This window comes from Drosophila grimshawi, unplaced genomic scaffold (genome assembly GCF_018153295.1).
Source record: "Drosophila grimshawi isolate 15287-2541.00 unplaced genomic scaffold, ASM1815329v1 contig_848, whole genome shotgun sequence".
Classification (NCBI taxonomy): Eukaryota; Metazoa; Arthropoda; class Insecta; order Diptera; family Drosophilidae; genus Drosophila; species Drosophila grimshawi.
This window is the reverse complement of record NW_025063692.1, coordinates 16,864,522-16,886,527: the sequence shown is the minus strand read 5'-3', so window position 1 is coordinate 16,886,527 and position 22,006 is coordinate 16,864,522. Positions and strand designations below refer to the sequence as shown.

The window sequence follows — 22,006 nt, the reverse complement described above, 5'->3', positions numbered from 1 at the left end:
AACAACAACAACAACAACAGCAACAAAGAAACACAAACGTAAACATGTATTTATTATGAACATTAACTAATCAACCAACCAACCAACAACAACAACAACAACAACATGTACAAATAAAATGTACAAATAATTGTAATGCCAAATAATCACAAACAACAAAAAAAAATCTAATAACATCAATTAAACAATCAAAGTGACAATAATAATCAAATTAAATACAAAAGAAACGTGCCAACCACAAAGCAACCAAATATAATTTTATGAATTCATAAATAGAAGTTAAATTGTTTAAGAGTAACTCAACAACAAACAACAACTATTTTATTCAATGCTGCAAATGATTTATATGAATTTAAGATAAAATCAATTAAAGCAAGAACATATATGTATATATATATATAAAGAGTATATTGAGACAAATACAAAAACGGCAACAAAATGCGCTTCACCTACAATCAGTATAAATATTACGAGTCCGGCTATCGTATTCCATCCAAAATGCACAATCTGGGCCATCATCATGGCAATGGTACTGCCGGTAAAATCAACAACAACAACAATAACAACAACAGCAACACCAACCATAGTAACAGCAGCAACAACAACAATGGCAGTGGCCATCATCACTACAATCACCACCACAACAACAGCAACAACCACAATAATTCCAATACAAATGCATACCAACATCATTACAAAAGCAATTTTGGTAAGCTGCGCTGCAACACAAACGAATCAACGAATGTTGCATATCGAATACAATATTTCTCAGTTCGAAAATAAATTAAATAAAATAATAATAATAAAAAAAAAGAACAAAGTGACAAGTAAGAACGGCTATCCTAGAAGATAATATTGCCTGGTGGACCCAGTTCGGGGTTTTAGATCGAGTGCCCCCCGCAAAAAGGCACAGAATTAATTGAACGCCACAGATAATATTGGGATAATCAATTGGAATGTTATGTTAATAATTTTAAAATATACTCGTTTTTCTTCTTACTATTTAGATTTATTAGCGAAGTGAGTGCTCTATAAAGAAATATTGGGTTTGATTAAGAACTATAGTTCATTTACAAAGGAGTGGGCAATAATAATAATAGTAATAGAATAACACCTAAGCATTAAATGAATTCCATCATTCGTTAAATGTAAATCAATGAAAAATGATTATGGCAAACAAATATGATATGTCTGCTTATCCAATCGGATCTTATTATGTTTCTTAGTTTGGTTACTGTGCGAAATTGGAAACGGATTTCCAGAAATTATTTGTATTTACAAAGGCTTCCGAGCGACTGGCGCCTTCACATGAGTGTTGATGAGTGTTGTTTGCGTTTTGTAATTAAGTCACATAAAATATACATGATTTGATTAGTAGCTGCCTCCACTGCAGTTCAGATTTCATTCTTCTCTATATATATATATAGATATTATGTATATATTGTCGTTTGTCAAGATTATCAACGATAAGATTAAGGCCTGATGAAAGACCACAGGTAACGTTGACCCGTTGGCCAAGAAGTCTGCAGCATCATTTATAATAGTATATAGAATATCGTTGCACTACAGATCCATTTCTAAATCTACCCCATGTCCTCTAACCATAAGGAATTGTTTCACTTGCGCATATTGATCTCCGATTTTGTATATCCTAGAAAGAAAAATTCAGAATCAAAAATTATTTTGCGTTTGAAAATCGGTAGAGTTTTGACAACGTTATAAATGCTTTCAATTCTGAAAAGTATTCTAACCGAATTGTGACAAAAATTTGTCTTCTTGATTTGAGTTCAAAATTCTCCAAATTTATATTTATGGTTTATGTAAATCAATTTTTCTGGCTTCTTGCTTTTAACTGTATTGACTGTTGGCCCGGTGTCGTCGACTTTATTTAAGTTTGAATGTTTTTTTTTTTACGTTCCAATTGCCGCAAAGCTTAATACAAAGCGCAAAGTGCAACAAATTGAATTGAATTAAACCGGTTTTTTGTATGCCAATTGAAGCCGTGGAAATTACATAAAGGCGACCCGAGAAGAAACACAAAAATCTTATCGCCGTGGAGATCACAGATAAACCGCGACTCGTCGTCGCCTGCCAGTGTGAAAAGGCGCGCTCTTTGTGCGTATACGTATAGGTATGTGTGTGTGTGTGTGTGTGCGTGTGTGTGTGTGTGTGTGTGTGTGTGTGCGTATAGGTATAGGTGGGTGGTTTAGGTTCCGATTGTTTTTGTCTTATCGCAGGCGCTTAGATAAAGGTGCCGCGTCAGTGGCAGGTACATATGTAGGTAAGATCAGCTAACGCTTTTTGTGGCTGAGGTAGGTGCGTTTCTCCAGCCAATATATTTGTATATATATATATATATTTTTATTGTTTATTGATTATGTTTTCGGAACTGGGCATAATGATCACACACACACACACTCAAACACGATTGTTGTGCGGCTTTGCACCTTTGGCGATGTTTTACATGAGGCATTGCAGGCAGCGACAAAATAAAACATTTGTATTACCACATAACCAAGGAATCCTGACACACACACACACTCATACACATACATATATACATTTTGATATTAGATTGTTTTGTTTTTGTGTTAATGTTGTTATTATTTGTCGTTGGCAAATATTTGCCAAAACGCTTATCTCTTGTGGCCTAGATAAATAAAACATAATAATTACGATTTTAATTAATGTATGCTGACAAAATATTATTATTATTATTAATTTTCTTTTTTTTTTCTTTTTTTTATTCGATTCGAATGACAAGTACACTGATTTATATCTTATCTTGAAAACATTCAATGCTTAATTTATGCCATATCGAAATGTCGAAAATGTAGCCATGTCATGTTCTACAGTGAAACCAAATTTTATGAATACCCCGCTTATCTATAAGAAATATCTTTATGGGCTTGAGCAGCACCACGACTTGACAACAATCGGAACAACAATTTCCAAAACACACTTAATAACTGTTTGTGTATCTTAATTTGGTTTCTAAGGTTCTCAGAAGTGTAAACTTTTTATTGCTAAGAACGTTCGAAAGTATTAATTACAATATTTACACATCTCAAATGCGACATGAACATTTTGTTTTATGTGTCGTGAATTGCAAGATATCCGGTCGAATATTTAATATTTGGCAAACCAAAAATGATTTTCTCTTGAATATCATTTTTGTCAATAAATAAATAGTTTTGAATTTTGAATATGCTCTGAGACTATAAATTATTTAAGAGTTTGTTTTGTCTTTGATTTGACCATATTGACGGGAATCAGAGTTGATTGCGAATAATAATTATTATATTCCGATCGAAAACAAATGAAATCTCAAAAGACCATAATTATTAACTATTATTATTATTATTATTTCCATTTACAATCAATATATAAATACCAAAATTCAAGAAACGATTCAAGTTTATCAAATACCCAATACGCAGATGTGCTTGCATATCGGGGAATACTTCTATATAGCATCCGATTAACAATCTGTAATTTTTCACAGTTTTTTATTTTAAGTTATCCAATTCACATTGGTTTTCTGAGTACATCAATTGAACCAGGTTAGGTTAAGTCGGCTGTCAATTGAACCATAAACATTTTTTTCTTTTGCATGTCAACAAATAATTAGATTTAAAATGGCCTTTCATTAAGGAAAGCTCTGATACCAGATAGCTGAGACAGAAGTTCTGCAATGATAATAATAGTGCCACTTTTTTCTCCCACAACTGTATGTGCATTAATGCAGATTTGAGTGGGTCTCTTGATTAGCGCCGCCTTGGCCTTATCAGTAGAGCCATCTGCTCGATGTTGTTGTTGTCACTTTTGCTGTTGCTGTTGCTATTGCTATTGCTGCTGCTGCTGCTGCTGCTGTTGCTGCTGCTGCTGCTGCTACTATTAGAACAACTACAGCTGCTATCTGCAACAGCGACGGCAACTGCAACTGGGCATTGATAATGCGAGAGAGACAACAACTGGCCAGCAGTTCTGTGGATGGGTGGATGGGTGGGATGCATGGGATGCGTTTGTTCATCCACCAACTCAAATTGAGCATCAATTGAGCCTCCTAAACTGACTGACTGCCGGCCTGCCTGCAACAATGGGGCGCAACTTGATGTGCAATTTACATGCACAATGACAGCTGCAAAATAATCGAGCTACTGCGACTAGGCAGCTAGTATATTTATGACAATGTATTTATACGCATATATATCTCTACATATACAGACATGCACTCGAAGAAAAACTCACTTACAAACGAGCATGCAGTTTTTTGATATATTGTTATTAAAAGTACAACTCACTGAGGGATTATATCCTAAATAAATCAATTGCGAAATATTCATTGCAAACATTAATAGGGTGACTCCTAACATGTATATATATTCCTGATCAACATCAACAGACGAGTCTATATAGCCATGTCCATCAGAGGCAGAGTTAGAGACTTACAATTTGTACAATAATAATAATTCTCGTCTACCACAGGCAGATCAGGTCATTTGTCATTTTATCGATAAGCCCCTTTCTCAAATATCGATATATATTCGTAGAGCTGCTGTAGCCATCCAATTTGTATATATTAATAGCGTTAACCCAAGTAATTCAAAATACAATCGTTCTCAATTTTGAGAACATTCTGCACACACAAATCTGTTGCCATTGGCAATGTGTGTAGTTGTAAAATATTCTCTGAGCTTTGTTTTTGCCAGTGTAGACGTATGTGGGACTTGTGTGTCCCTGTGTGTCACAGAGCGGACATTGAGTTCAATGCACCCCGTATGCCTATATGACTAGTGGCTGCTGGTACGGCTCCATCTCAGCATCGTTCCCGTTTACGGGGCATTATCAGCAGCTGGCAGCAGCAGCAACAGCAGCAGCAGCAACAGCAGCAGCAGCAGAGGCAGCAGCAGCTGAGGCAGCAAGCAGCAAGCTGCGTTGCAAGCATCAAACCATTTTTGCATTGTATGTTTAAATGAAGCACTTGATTCGGTCTCGCCACATACACATACACATACACACATATATATATATATATATATATATATATATATATATGTATACATATAAATCTTTAATATTGTATCGCATTCAAACAAAAACATATTTATTGTCTTGATCTAATTGGACGGACAGCATGTTGCACAAAACTGCTGGACGCAATTGTGATTTCTATTCTTCTATCGTTATCATTGTGGAATTCTGGTTTGAACGGGTTTTATCTTGAGGTTATGACATACTTTGCTTGCTCAGCATCTCATCTCGTCTATCAACAACAACAACCACAAAATATTTGCATACAAACTGCTGGGAAATTGTATCAATCTTTCTTAAATATATATACCTGTACTGCAAAAGATTGGACTTGTCAATAATATCAATAAAAGTTAAGCAACGAATCTCGAGCTCGTTAGATCGAAAATCGTAGTTAATCAGAATATATCAAACAATAAACTTAATATTTATCTAATTTTTGATCAAAATAAACTAAGATATTCATGATCATATTTGTTATCTTATTTATATTCGCAGGGATGCGCATGACGATATCCACAAACTCGACAATGAGTCCTCGCATCCATCGCAAAGGCTTTCGGATACCATCGAAGAGACAGACGGGCAAGGGATTGCCCGGTAAATTGCACACCATTGCCAGGGTAAGCACACAACAGTTGAGCAACCGTTTGCCACTTGTACTTATTTCTCATTCTTCTGCGATTGCTGCTTCGATTGCTGCTTTTGGTTGGTTGGTTGGGTTGGTCAGACGGGGCCCGGAAAGCTGGTGCCGGGGAAGCGAATACCACAGCGACCGCATCCGCCGCCCTGTGACAATTCCAATGACAGTGGCCTGGGTTTCGATCAGCATACGGAGCTGCGAAATGGTTCAGCAGCAGCAACAACAGCAACAACAACTGCTGCTGGTACTGCTGTCGATGTCAGTAACAATGGTCCAAGCAGTAGCAGCAGGAGCAGCACCAGCAGCAACAGCAATCAGATCACAAATCTGGTGATAAATAGCGACTTGACTAACACAGTTGCCGCAGCAGCAGCAGCTGCAGCTGCAGCGGCCGCCAGCAACACATTGCAGCAGCATCACCAACAGCAACAGCAGCAGCATGTACAGTTGCAGCAACAGCAACAGCAACATCAGCAGCAGCAACATTCACCGCAGCAGCATTTAATACGCGCGATACCCGTTTCAAGGTGAGTCCATCTACCCTTTCAGCCGGTCAGCTGTTTAGCTACGCACACACACACACACACACACGCAGACACACACACACACACACACCACACACTCACACTCTCATTGCACTTGCTCTCATTTACACACACACACACACAAAACACACACAGGTGTTAAATTGAGACGCTTCAGCAATCCGACGCCTTTCACCATTATTGTTTATATTATAAATAAATATAAAAAAAATGAAATAGAAAATTCAATTTGTGAATTTACGAGTATAGTTCCCAGTTGTCCAGTTGTCTGCTGGACTCCGCTTCGAAAGGAAGTGTTCTTAATTTGTATGGTTTTTGTGTCACCGTTGCAATAATACTTGTGATCCGCAATCCGATACATATTATATATATATTTTATACATTGAACTCTTCATCGCACCACGTGTTGAAAAACTCAAAAACGTATTTAATAAAGGGTTAAATATTATTCCTGAAATCGCATACAGAAATTGTACAAATATTTGAAATTGGAATTCTCATTGCTGCATCAATTCAACATGTACATTATTAAATACATTATTCACATGCTCACATCATTTAACACATCTATATATATATGTATATATTTATATATATATATAATTGCCCAGATCTTTAATAGTGAAGAAAAAAAAAACACCAAAAATGTAATATTCAACACGCAAATATAATTTGTTTGACAGGTTTTTTTTTGCGATGCATTTGGTTCATTGTAGGTCATGGTGAATGACTGCTTAGAGACTAGATTGTGTTTGTTGTAGTTGGTCTGTCTCTGTGTGTGGGTGTGTGTGTGTATGTGTGAGTGTTGTTGCCATAATGTGATTGCCACATATATAATTACATGCCCGTAATCGCAGCGTAATCGCATTTCTTTGTATCTTATCAGTGCCATCAGCTGCAGCAGTTTTAAGTTGCCGGCCACACTTTTGAAAAGTGCGCTTATCACTGTCTATATATTTTTTGTTACTGACACAATGCGAAATTGGTGAATAAGTATCGCTGTGATTTATATGATCAAAATGTCGAGTGTGTAAGTTAATTGCTTTATGGGCTTCAAGTGGGCGCTGCCAACTTGCTTATTTTTCATTCGATTTTCGCATTTACATTTTTCATTTGCACCTACTTTTTTATGATGTTGTTGTTATTGTTGTGTGTGATTGTGTGTGATTGTGTGTGGTTGTGTGTGGTTGTGTGTGTGTGCAGCTAATTTGATTTGTATTCTGTCAGCCCTCTCCTCTTTCCCTCCCTCTCTCTCTCTCTCTCTCTCTCTCTCTCTGTCTCTCTGTCCTTCTCTTTCTCTCCGTGTCGTTCTTTGTGTCTTGGTGGCTGCAAACGGGCAATGACTTTGAGATGTAGACTGAATTAGTCAGCTCGGATATAGCCATGTTCGTCGCCTTGGTCTCAACTCTCGTTTGAACTAAAAGAACATAATAAAAATATAATAAAATATTATACATACATAGATACATACATACATACATACATACGTTATGTATGAAAGTTTAAGGGTATTTAATCTTCGTCAGTCGTCACTCGTCACTCGTCACTCGAATGATAACACAACACTATTTAGCTTTGGCCTATGCACATTTGGGTTAGTCCACAATTTGGTATTTGTTTAGTTTATGTTTTTCTTTATAAGCCGTAGATTAAAAACCAAAGCCACTGTAATAATTTGTACTTCGTTACGCATACGCCGTGTGGCAATGGTAATCTTCTCATTGTCTCATTTTCAACTGATAACATTTGCACTTGGATTTGGCTTGGATTCGGATTTCAAAGTTCAAAATTAGATTGTTATTGCAAAAGTGCACGTTCTGTAATATCATATTATTATTATTCTTAGGAGACGATTATTTCGAAATTCGAATTTCGAATAAATCCTTCTCTCCTTCTCCTCAGCACTGTTCAAATTCTATGCCAATCAGATATTTATTGTTGTTTTCAAAACTAGTTATGAGATTATCAACATCGGACGACTACCAATGCCTATAACTGCTCTACTATACTATATAACTACTACTATATACATATGGATGAATAATGAAATGTGCTTGAATTTGTTTAGATTTCGATTTTAGAGATACTTAATTGTTATTGAATGTATTGAACAAGTTGACAAAAAATTGGTTGCAGCTTAGTTTGAGTTCATAGCAAAAATGTAACTGTTTTCTGTGCTATGAACTCGTTCTCTTTGCAATTCTGTGGCAATGTGGCAATGTGGCAATGGCATTTTTGTGGGCAACAACAAGATTTGAACGGAAATTCGATTTGCATTCGAATGAACTACTTCAAGTTCTATTATTATTCAAATGAAGTTCGCCTTCTTTCTCAATTCTCGATTGACTATGTAATTCTGTCTGTGTGTGTGTGTGTGTGTGTGTGTGTGTGTGTATGTGTGTGTGTGTGTGTGGCTTTTTTATTCGTAATCGTATTCAATCGCAGCTCTTCCAATTGAATTGTGCAAATCACTTGATTTTCACTTTTCATGTGTTTTATTAGATTATTAGATTATTGATTTGATTCGCGGTATTTATTGATTATGATCATTTAGTCGTTTAGTGTCTGTTTATATTCGCTTTGCTTCTGTATGTATGTATGCATGTCGAACAGAATTCTTTAATATTATATTGTTCATTGTTTTTTCTTTTTTCGCTTTGGAATCAAAATTAATTTAAATGATGTATACAAATCGAAACAACAAACAAATATTGTGATTAAATAGAAACTAAATGTATATATATATATATATATATATACATTTGTATATATATGTATATATAATTATATATATATTGTGTGTGTGAATATATGTATGTAAATAAATATGTATGTATGTAGATCGCATCATGCCAAGAAAATGCTCAACTATCTGGATGAAATCGAGTCGGACTCGTCGATATCAACATTTGTGGATGAAATAGCAACAGCTCACAGCAATGACGAGGACACTGGCTTTGGCACCGACAGCAACCAAACAATGACAACGCCAGCGGCAGCGACAACAGCCTCATCGTCGTCATCTCCGTCTTCGTCTTCGTGTTCGTCTTCGTGTTCGTCAACGCCAACGTTGAGCTCAGAACTGTTTGGGGGCATCTTCAATACAAGCATGGGTCACAAAACTACCGAGTTGGATGTTGCCAATGCCATTGCTGTACAACAGCAACAACAGCAGCAGCAACAGCAGCAGCAACAGCAGCAGCAACAGCAGCAGCAGCAACAGCAACATTACCAGCAGCAACAGCAGCAATTTCATTATCCTGGATTACATTTGCAGCTACAGCACCAACAACAGCAACACCAGCAGCATGAGAGCAGCAGCAGTTGCAGCAACAGTAGCAGCAGCAGCAGCAGCAATGGCTCTGTCGGTGGAGGAGATGGTCGTGGTGGTGGCAAGCATTTAAAGCGCAAAAAATATGAATGCAATCAGGTGGAGCTCGACAACGATGATGCGTGCAGCGAGGATGAGTTTATACGCAAAATTGCCACAGTTGCTGCAGACAGTACTGACGTCAGCAGAGTCGTCAATGCCGGCCCCAAAATCAACAACAAAATCCATTGCAGGATCAGCAGCAATCATCACAGCAATGAGCCAAAGTAAGCGGCCTTCTCTTTACAGAAAAATAGAACCAACTACAACATTCACAGGCAACAATTTAAACAAAATTACCAAAAATGGAAACAGCAATAATAATAACAAAAAAAAAGTCCTTTCGAAATTGCATAAATATACTTTTTGAATAAATGATTCATAAATATGCCAGAAATATAAATAGCCACAAAATGAAAAATTAGCAACATTTTCTTTGTTAAATATATATATATATATATATATATTTTTTATTATTATTTTCATTGTTTTTATTGAGAAACTATTAATATCACAAAAACAAATGGACAGCATAAAATTGCCACAAAAGTAGCCACAAAAAAAAAAACAAAAACAAAATTGCTTAGTAATTATCCGAAATGTGTTGAGCACTTTTGCCCAGATTCAATTCTGGTTCGAATTCTGAAATGCCTCAAAATCGAAAAATATGTTATTTGACTTTTGTTGTATATTTTTGTATTTATATTTATATTTACACTTGCTTGTGTGTGTGTGTGTTATTTAGCTCTCTATCTCTTTCCCTCTCTCTCTCTCTCTCTCTCTCTCTCTCTCTCTCTCTGTCTCTCTATCTATCGCTCTTTTTGTCTTGGTCTCTGTTTGTGTGTGTGTGTGTGTGTGGTAAACAAAATCAATCGTTAACAATAAGCAAAAAATAAAGCCAATCAAATAGCATAAAAAATTCAAACAGAACAAAAACAATAACAATAACTGCAAAGTGCAGCTTTGATTTATCCACAATTTTATATTCTTTTGTTTTCACATTCTTTCTTTTTGCTGCTTATTTTCATAGCTTTTATGTTAATATACAAATACCAAAAAAAAAAAAAAAAAAATTAATAAAATTAAAGAATGATTTTGTATTTTTGTTTGTTTTTCCGGTGTCTATGTTTGTGTTTGTGTGTATTATACAGTGCATAAATCATTTCGATTGATGTGTGAGTGTGTCTGTGTGTGTGTGTGTGTGTGTGTGTGTGTCTGTGTGTGTGTGTGAATGTGTCTGTCTGTGTCTGTGTGTGTGTGTGTTGTGCCTTACCAAGTTGTTTCATCCTGGCCAGCACATGTTGCACTAAATTCTTTGTCATAAATCATTTATACGCATACGCTAAACACACACATACTCGTGCATAGCATACTTTATATACATATATATATATATATATATATATACCTATCAAAACAAACAGCAAACAGTAGTGAAAAATGTTTAAAAAATTCCTAAAGAATCCAAGCAAAAAAGTTCCCTAAGACAAACTACACTCAGGATACACTAAACAAATATACCCGAGAGAATCAACAAAACCAGCTGGGGCCGCTTTTCATCCACATTTTTTAATCAGAATTCGAAATACTAAATTTCAAAAAATATTTGTTTTTTTTTTAAGAAGAAGAATTGGAACCGAAATTTAACATTTTTCTTAGAGAAACCAATATTATTCGTATAAATATATATATATATATATATATATATATAGCAACTGTAACGTACATTTAGCAATTATTACTAAGATAATGACTGGTTTTCCGGCCAAATTGTTTTCTCTGAGTGTAGTATTTGTGTTTGGGAATGATTTGAACTATATTAATATATTCGATTCGATTCATGTTGAGTCGCAGAGACGGAGGCGGAGGAGGAGGAGTAGTAGTAGTAGTATCATCATCTCTATCAGGTGCTATCGTTTCTGTTTCTGATTGTGTGCTTGTTCAATTTGCCGCTTCACAGATTCATTGGAACGCGCACCGTGACGCGTGTGGCGAACAAGAGGCAACCGACGACGCCACTGAACAGCATCGCCAGCTCCAATGATGGCCATGTCCAACTGGAGATTGTGTCGCAGCCAGAGCAACAGCATCGCGCTCGCTACCAGACCGAGGGTAGCCGCGGCGCCGTCAAAGATCGCAGCGGCAATGGCTTCCCCATTGTCCGGCTAACCGGCTACGTTAAGTCCGCCGTGCTTCAGGTGTTCATTGGCACGGACATTGGACGCGTTGTCCCCCACATGTTCTATCAGGCGTGCAAGGTGGCCGGCAAGAATTCAACGCAGTGCAACGAGAAGAAAGTCGATGGCACCATGGTCATTGAGATTGACTTCAAGCCCGAAACGGATATGACCGTCACCTGCGATTGCGTTGGCATACTCAAGGTACGTTCATCCACATAATGCCAAAAGCTAAACTAAATGAAACTAAATCATATTTGCCCTGTTGTCCTGTTGCAATGTTGCAGGAACGCAACGTCGATGTGGAGCATCGTTTCCCCGAGCATCTGGCGCAAAAGAACAAGAAGAAGTCAACACGTTGCCGCATGGTATTCCGCACTCAGCTAACAAAAGATGATGGCAGCACCGAAACGCTGCAGGTCTGCTCCAATCCCATCATATGCAGTAAGTATTCCAATTAATCTGAATATGTCCATATATATATATATTTGTATATATTTATCATTTTTAAATTATTTCAATATTTTACAGCTCAGCCACCCGGTGTTCCAGAGATTTGCAAGAAATCACTGAACTCTTGTCCCGTTGATGGCGGCTTGGAGTTGTTCATCATTGGCAAGAACTTTTTGAAGGACACACATGTTGTGTTCCAGGAGACGTACGACAGTGTCAATGGCGATGATCCCGCAACGGAAATAGCCGTACGCCAGCAGCTCATCGGTGGCACCGCTGCTCTATGGGAGCAGAGCGTACTGCCCGATAAGGAGTATTTGCATCAGGTGAGTGCACACATCCATCTAGAATTCAATATTGAATAATTATGATATTTGCCTGTGTGTGCATTTGTAGACGCATTTGATCTGCACAGTGCCGCCGTATTTGCATCAGAACCTGCTCAAGCCGGTCAGCGTACAGGTGTCCATTATATCGAGCGGCAAGAAGAGCGAACCGCACACCTTCATCTATACACCCAAGGGCAGCTATACGACACTAGCGGCGGCCAGCACGTTAAGTAGCACAATGCATAGCCAAGGTATTTATTTGTTAACTATTTCTATATATACATAAAAAAAAAAAGAAAAAAGAAAAACCGAAAGAAAAAAAAAAACATGAAGGAAAAACAAAAAATATTTAGCCGAAGCCCTTGCAGGCATCATCAACCATCATAACCGTATCAATAGCGATTCAAAACAAAATCACACGCACAAAAAAAAAAAATGATTAAAAACAAAAAAAAAAAAACACAAGAACATTTAAAAAAAAAAATATATAAAAAAAAAATAAAGAAACAACAATTTAAACCACAATCCGTCAGGCAGTCGTCGCAGGCAGGCCAGTTGAACGCACTTTAACGTTAACGTTAGTCTATTCAATAACTATGAAATACATATACATACGTATGTATACTCCTCGTACATGCATACATACATACATATGTACATACATGCATACTTACATAATTACATATATGTATATCCATCGTATATATGTAATACGTACTTAAACGCGTTAACTCGTTTTACCACAGTTAGTTCAAAAAAAAAAAAAAAAAAAAAAAAACAGACCAACAAAAACGAATACCAAAATACTTTTCACTGTTTTATATATATATATATATAAATATATTTTTTTTTTATATAACCGCGCCTCTTGCCAAAGTTGCGAAAACACACTGATTAGTTAGCTTATTAGATATTTAGTAGAGCCATTTATAAAGCCATAAATGATAATATATATAATTTTAAATTACAACAATATAAAAAATCTGCTACAACAATTTTTATGCCTTCATGCGTTATTCTGTGGGCCAACGAATAGTATTTCATATTTTATCTGGCCACCCTCGACTATTAAGCTAAGATGCGAGTAGATGCAGATGCATAGATACAAATAGGCGGTTCAATAAAGTCAATAAATAGTTTCAATCAAGAATGAATTACTTGAGTGCAGTAATTGTATTTAAAAGCATAAGAACAACTCATAAAAATAGAGTATTTTTTACTTAAAATTCACTAGCCACATTTTCTTGTGCACCAGATTTTTGGCAAAAAAAATACAATACGAAATATTCAAAACTAATACTAAATAGAAATCACATTTTACACACTTACAATTTCTAACTTTCAAAAATGCATCTAACAATACAAAATTCCAATGGGCCTCACTCAATCGATATTACACATTCATTAATATATATATATACATATATATACAATTATTTGTGAATTCCAAATCATGAGTTAATCTATTTTAAGCATAATTCAACTGGGTTTGTCGAGCAATTGAAGAAAGTTGTTTTCAGATTTCATGAATGACCCATCAAAGCAATTGCATCCCGAACACCACTAAAATGTTGCTTGCCTCGCCCTCCAATCGAATATATTGCCATTGACACAGAATAACGCATGGAAGCTATAACAAAATATGATCACATAATTATAATATTTAAGTAGCTACAAAATCAAAACAAAACAAAACAAAACTACAACAACAACAAACACAATTAATATAATTAAGGTAAATAATATGCAATGCAAGTTAGGACACTGTGTTTTCACTGGGAAACACACACAAAATAAGAAAACAAAAAAAAAACTTAATATTTATGATAAAAAAAAAGAAGAAAACTGCAATCTGTAAAACGAGATGGCACAAAACTCTGCGACGCTTCAGAAAACTTTCTCGAAAGCTTTCAAATATGGAGAGTTTATACACTGCGCGAATATCTGGCTTTCCTCTTCCTCAATTTCTCACTGAATCAACTGATGAACGAGGCCACTCGGAAACTGATCGAAACAACTCTGCGGTGTGAATGTGCGAAATAATGTGGGTTTAGTTCATTTTGCCATTGCCATTGCCATTGCCTTTGCTTTTTTATTTTTGCTGTGGATCGTGAGACACCGATTCCCTGATCGATGATGCCGAAGAAATCCTTAATAGTATTCACATAACGAAACTTAATAGTACTTTTCTCTATGAATTGAGGGCAACGCGTTGCTTGAGATTTCTTCGTTTGAATATAGTTTTCTGCGTAAAAACACATTAGTTTGGGAGCCGTTAACCTACAGTTATCGGGGTTACTTTTTTCCTTTAGCAGAGTCTTGATGTGTGTGTGTGTGTGTGTGTGTGTGAGTGTGTGTGTGTGTGTGCGTGTGTGCGTGTGTGCGTGAGTGTGTGTGTGTGTGCGTGAATGGGAATGGGTGAATGCAAAGTGGGTGCTTATTGTATGAGGCATGCAGAGTTTTCTTGATCACGTTTCCAACGCACGAAGCCAGCGCCTGCAGCTAACGAAGACTCAACCGATAGCCGATAACCGATAATTGATAATCGATACAACCGATAACCGATAACACGACACATCCGATAATCGATAGCCGATAACAAAAATGCAACAAATCAGCAGCAAGAGGAGATGCAGAAGAAGATGAAAAAAAAGAAGAAGATGAAGAATATGATGATGAATATTAAAATAATGAGAGAAAAAAGAAGGCAGCCGTTCTAATTCTTGTTCAGGGCACCTGGCAGGAACTTTTTCGCAACACTAATTACAACAATTCAACAAAACAAAAAAAAATTAAAAATATACATATATATATTTTTACTTTATTCTTCCTCCTCCCCTTCTCTTAGCAATTTAGGTGCTCAATATACTATATAGTCAAATATGTAACCATTTTGAGTGCTATAAAATGCAAAACCAAAACAAAAACAAAAAAGAACACAAACAAAGAAACAATCTAGTCAAGAATATTCCCCAAAAGTACAAAATCATGATCCAAGTCAAATTAATCAAATAAGGCAGCAATAAGATAAAAGCGCCACAGCTTAAATGGAAATCGACAAATATTATATCCAAAGATATATCAATATATACATAGATATATATATATATATATATATATATATATATGTTTATATCACACACGAATAAATATGATCACGGATCGACCCCCCTAAAATCATAGAAAACACACACCCAGACATTTTAAGTACGATTCTACAACAAAAAAAAGAAAGAAAAAAAACAGATGGTCAGATGGAATAACTGCAGGGAGCAGATGAAGAATCTACAGCGTTGCGTCTACGAAAACTCAACTCAACACGGAACACAGCCCAGCCAGCCAGCAAACAGCAACAGCGCGAGCGAGTCACAGCAACAACATGGAGCCCTCTGCACCACTCGATTAGGGTACTGGTGATACAAAACAAAACAAAAAAAAAAAAAAAAAACCACAAATACCAACAAAATACTGAAATACTGAAAAAAAAAATATATATATATATTGAACCATTGACCTCGTTTGACATTTCGTACATATTTATATGTCTACCATTATTATTAACTTTATACCTAGCTATACATACTACACACATACACCTTTCAATACACCATAAATAACAGCGTCGTACCTCGTATTTATACATACATATATAGTATAGTATATAACATACCATATACCATATACCATATACCATATTCCAAATGCCCCATTAACTAATTGTCAAAAATCTTGTTTTCGATTCAGCATAAGACGTGGACTAGATTCATAAACAGATGCATGTCTATGATCGATACGAAATCGTTCATTGAACTTGATCTGTTATCGATTCATCATATATATTTATACAACTTTGAATTCGTACTCATTTCAAAATATTATGTCATAGTAGTAAAGTTGTGAAGATCATTATTTTAGTTGGAATTTAGTTTTCCAAATCATCAAAGAGACAGTTTTATGTACCTTTAAATTGGCCAACCATTTGAAATGACGGGAAAGATGATGATGATTAGTGATTAGTGGAATCATGAAGAGTTTAAGAACAAAGAGTTTCGATTAGAATGGGGAAAAGTATATGCGTTGTATTTGTAAACAGCCAAAACCTGGGTTTATTATTATTATTATTATTATTATAGTTTGTTTTTTTTTTTTTTGGTCTAATCAGCTGCACAGTTTAGGGCATTTATAAGAAAGTTCTTTAAGAAGTAGTGATGGGACTCAACTAGAACGAGTGGAATTTTAAAAGCATTGCTCGCACTTCAGAGCCTCAGCATTACGCCTAGAGATATACCTCGACTACAAAACAAAATGTGCCCATGATATACAAGGTGGTGGTGCAGTTGAACTTAGTCCTTAATCCCACTTTGGTGAACTGATCGATCTGCAATGTGGGTGTGGGTGTGGGTGTGGGTGTGTGGTTAGTGTTAATGTTAATGTTAATGTTATTGTTGTTCTATCTTCTATGATAATAAGATGTTTTTTTCTTCGCACTCCGACTATCATCTAGCATTCTCCTACTAACCAGACCAATTTATCCGACCTCACATAAAACTCATACATATACTTACATACATATATGATATATACACAAAAATAATATATATATATATATATATATATATATATATACATATATTTATATATATATATATATATAATATTGATAATAAACATAATGATAAAAACAAATCTAACTAGATTTTAATGATGCGCATACAAACGTATTAAAATATTTAAATTATAAGTGTAGTTCTTAAAAATCTTATTATTAAGCTGCTGCCCTGGAAATTGCTTTGCGAGAACTGTCTGAAATCGAGCCTGACTGAACTTAAGAATCTCTGTGTGTGTGTGTGTGAGAGAGAGAGAGAGAGAGAGAGAGAGCGTAACGATAGATGAATGCGAGAGAAATTGTGTTGTATGAGAGAGAGAGAGAGAGAGAGTTGGTTTGTTCGTTTTAATATTCTTGTTGTTTTGCTCACGATTACTACAATTATTAGTAGTGTTTTTCGATGGAACACCTCGTGCATTTTGTGCCGTACTCGCCTCATGTGTGTAGCTTCTTCTTCTTCTACTATTTTGTAAGTGTGAATCTTGACATCGCTAAACATTTGCTTTTGGATTTGGATCGCAAGATGGCGTTTTATTTGGTCTAGCTTCATCGGTTGTTGGCTTCAGATCGTTTGTTGTGCGTGTGTGTGTGTGTGTGTGTGCGAGAGTGTGTGTGTGTATTTGATTTCTGAATTGAATAATAGATAGCCGTTGTGAGTTTGTGAATGCTGTCGATGATCAAAGCAATTTCCCCAAGCCATACATACATACATACATACATATACCTATACATATATTTATAGCCTAATAAAGTCGTTTAATAACTAGCCTTTAATTTTGTAGGCCCTGCTGGGCCATAAGACTTAACCCACCAAGCCCCCAAACAAGCAATAGATACCCCTGCCATAGACACACCAAAGCCAAGCCAACCTTCCCCATAGACACACACCCATCCACGACCCCCTTACTCCATCTATGACCGACAAAAAAAAAAAAAAAAACCAATTGATATATATATATATATATATATATATACATATATGTATATAGTACATCCAAACATTGACTGAGTGCAGCGAATTGGTTTCTTCACAAATAGAGAGCAATGTATTTTATTTAATTTTAGTATTAGCTTTAAGGTTTCCTCTAGCTATGTAAGTTATAAGCAATTGCTCTCTATTTCAAAGCCACCAATTCAGCTGACTGCCTCTTTTCTCTCGCCCTCTCCCTCTCACTTTCTCTGTCTCCATCTCTTTCTCTTTATCTCCATTTATCTCTCTCTCTCTCTCTCTCTCTCTCTCTCTCTCTGTCTCTCTCTGTCTCTGTCTCTGTCTCTGTCTCTCGCCCCCTGTGTTTACACCCACTGCTAGAAGTAAGCGCTTTACTCAGTTATAATAATTCCCCAAAATTTTTTTTTTTTTATTATATTATACTTTTATATATATTTTCTTTATCATTTTTGCTTAATATTTTTTTTTAGTTGATTCTCGACTCCCCGCCCCCGACCGAACCCCCTCAACCAACCCACAAAAAAAAAAAAAAGAAAAAAAGAGAAAAAAAAGAACACGAAAAGCCCATGAAAAACGACGCAAATGCCACAGCCTGTGTACTAAATAACTGTCTCTTGTTTTTGTAGATGGTGGCAGTTTCATGGACACCAGCAGTGCACCATCCACTGGCAACTCAGTCTGGACGAATAGTGGCAGCAATGCCGCCACTGGAGCGAACGTTGTCGAGACGAAGCATGAGCTTGATTTGGGCATGATGCCGCCACCGATAACCACACAAATACCGATGGGATTACGTCGATCCTCGTTGTCTGGGTCCACACCGATGATCACCGATCAGCAGCAACAACAGCAGCAACAGCAACAGCAGCAGCAGCAGCAGCAGCAACTGGTGCATCTTACCGCTGAGGCGGCACTGAAAAGTGAACTGCTCGATGAGAATAGTTCGCATAGTCCGCGCACCGCACAGGACAACAATAGCAGCCTCCACTCACCGGAGGCACTCATCAATCCATGCAGTCCCAATGCTCTACAATATCATGCACACTACGCACGCAAGAACAGCCTGGATGCGATCATGTACGATCAGTCGAATAGTATGCCCGGTTTTCCGGTTGCTGCCACAACGACCGTTGATCTGGATCCCGCCGCTGTTGCCGTCGCCGTTGAGCTGGCCGTTAAGCATGAGATTGTCAAGCATGTGGTGCAGCAGCATCAACAGCATCAGGCACCGGCACAGCAACAGCAGCAACAGCACAAGTTCATTGATGATCTAACCAAATCGACAACCGTTGTCAATAGTAATGGGACAAGTGAGCCGGCGCTCTTTACCACAGCAGCGGTGATTGATCATGCCCTAACCGATATTCTCCAACAGAAGGTGGGCGTTTTATCGCACACATCTGCCACATCCGCGCCCAGTGTGCTGAAGCGCAGCCTTTCGATCAGTAGCAACAATTCAAATAGCTCCCATTCGAGCAGCGATACACAATCGCCAAATAGTTCGCCACTCACGCAGGACATCATATTGAACTCGGAGCCGGCAGCAGCACTTGGCGCTGGCCTCCAACAATTGGCAACTGGGCCCGCGGTTGCTGGCGGAGGCGTCAACAGTACCAGCGGCTCATTATCCACCGATATCATTATGAATCCAGCTGTCTCACCATCGACCATACTCTGTTCGGCAAATGGGGCAGCGACTGCCGTTGTGCCCAATATATTGGCGCCACATCAGGTGACGATGGCCAATTCGATATTGAATGACATTGCCATGCAGGCGGAGCCAACGCAACAGGATGCAGCGGTCGCTGCACTGGCATTGAGCAACATTATGATGAGTCCACCAAATGCGGATGTACACAATACACTGCCACCGACACCAGTTGTTATGCAACCGGAAGTGGCAGCCACAGCAACATCAACGGCAGTCAGCAACATGATTATTAAGGCAGCCGCCGATTTTATAACCACACAGGAGCAGGAGCAGGAGCAGCATCATTATCATCATCAACATCAACATCAGCAACAACACCAGCAGCAACACCAGCAGCAACATCAGCAGCAACATCAACACTTGCCACATCCACATCCACATGCGCCACAACAGCAACAGCAGCAGGCGGGCAATGCAGCTGCCACCACGAATGATCCACTTGTTAATCTACTGTTAAATCATACAACGACCACAGAAACGGTTGCTGTGGAAGCGGCAGCAGCGGCGGCAGCAGCAGCAGCCGCTGCAGCTGTCTTTCCCACGCTGTCCGCTGTTCATTTGCCCGTTGTGCCACCCACACCACAAGAATCTCTCATTGTCGCCCTCGCCACGGAGAATGCGCTGCAGAAATCGGTTGCCACCGCTGCCGTAACCACAAACGGTGCCGTAATGACCCAACAGGCATCGGCGCCCAGCAGCGCCGGCAGCATTCTACCGGCGGCCGTTGGAGCTGTTGCTGCTGCCGCTGCTGTTGCTGTGCAGCCACCGATACCTCAGGAGCTGACCACAATGTCCGATCAGGATCTAATCAGTTACATCAATCCGAGCACCTTCGATCAGCGTAAGTTTCTCTGGATAAGCCAAAGATATTCTAAATAATTTGTATAGTTATTTATTATAAAAAAAAATTGCTAAAGAATTGCCAACATTAACTGATTCATTTATTGTTGCTTTCGATTAATAAGCCAAGTCAGAATGCACTCAATTCGAGTATTGCAAATATCTCCTTAATTATACAAATATTCGAATAATATTCGAGTTTCGACAAAGATAAATAAAAATAAATTCATTTCTTGTTCTCTTTTTAGTTTAAACAGCAACTGATCAACAAATTAAACTATTGGGTTATTTTAATCAACTAAGGGGAAACCACACAGGCCTAATCCTAAGCGTATAAATATATATATACACACACACACACACACACACACAAACACACACATCAACATTTTAATGTGGACAAAATTCTATGGTACAATTTTAAATATTTGGTAAGCAAAACTGATTACCACCAAAGAGAAAATGGCAACCGAATGCGTTTCTCGCACACACAGACACACACACACACAGACACACACACACTTTTGTAGTTTTTTAAGCTCACTTGTTAATTTTTAATTGATTTTTTCAACAAAAGTCAAATTATCTCAAAAATGATAACGACTGCCATATAAATACATGAATAAACTACGAGCAAGCGAACCAGCTAAATAATAATAATAATAATAAATAATAAACAGACGAAGCACAACAAAATAATTTAACTCAATATAAAACATACATTATACATTAAAATGAAAACATTTAAATTATTGAAATCATTTTTTTTTTTTTTTTTTGCTTTATTATCCCGAAACTTTTTGAAAGTTGAAGTCTGATTTGATATATGTACATATGTGCATATTAAACACCTATTTTTTCCTGCAAAATATACAAGAATTTCTACACATTTTTTTATTCTTTTGCAAAATCAAATTTAAATTATCTATGTACATGTGTAAATATTTTTAGTAACGAATATGAATATGCGAAAATTCCAAAAGACTTTTTATTTAAAGAAAAAAAAAAAACAAAAACCCTTTTTTTTCATACTGTTAAAGTTTTACATGTTTAAATTATATCGAAATGAAGATGAAAACAAAATATTATTATTATTATTAACATTATATTTTATTATTATTATTATTAAGACTATTATTACTGTTAATAGTTTCTAAATGTAGTCATAGTTTCGCATTACCATATAAAAAATGATTGTATATGTATATGTATATGTATATGTATATGTATATGTATATGTATATGTATATGTATATGTATATGTATATGTATATGTATATGTATATGTATATGTATATGTATATGTATATGCATATGTATATGTATATGTATATGTATATGTATATGTA

The 22,006-nt window shown here is 36.8% G+C and overlaps 1 protein-coding gene across 1 annotated transcript; it reads left to right on the top strand.

The window, feature by feature from the left end:
• The first annotated feature begins 406 nt into the window (after positions 1–406).
• LOC6565392 (nuclear factor of activated T-cells 5) lies at positions 407–21,195 on the top strand. The gene is made up of 11 exons (XM_043216042.1): positions 407–709; positions 5,533–5,657; positions 5,765–6,204; positions 9,064–9,819; positions 11,553–11,973; positions 12,057–12,213; positions 12,301–12,548; positions 12,619–12,802; positions 18,733–20,121; positions 20,185–20,658; positions 20,906–21,195. The coding sequence occupies exons 1-11, from the start codon at positions 439–441 to the stop codon at positions 20,908–20,910; spliced, it is 4,470 nt and encodes a 1,489-aa protein (XP_043071977.1). The 5' UTR covers positions 407–438; the 3' UTR covers positions 20,911–21,195.
• The last annotated feature ends 811 nt before the right edge of the window (positions 21,196–22,006 follow it).

Bases quoted from the DNA above. Each gene is read 5' to 3' on its own strand.
- LOC6565392 (XM_043216042.1), top strand. From the start codon at position 439: ATGCGCTTCACCTACAATCAGTATAAATATTACGAGTCCGGCTATCGT. The intron at 9,820-11,552 runs GTAAGCGGCCTT...GCCGCTTCACAG, and splicing joins CATCACAGCAATGAGCCAAA to ATTCATTGGAACGCGCACCG. The intron at 12,549-12,618 runs GTGAGTGCACAC...GTGCATTTGTAG, and splicing joins ATAAGGAGTATTTGCATCAG to ACGCATTTGATCTGCACAGT.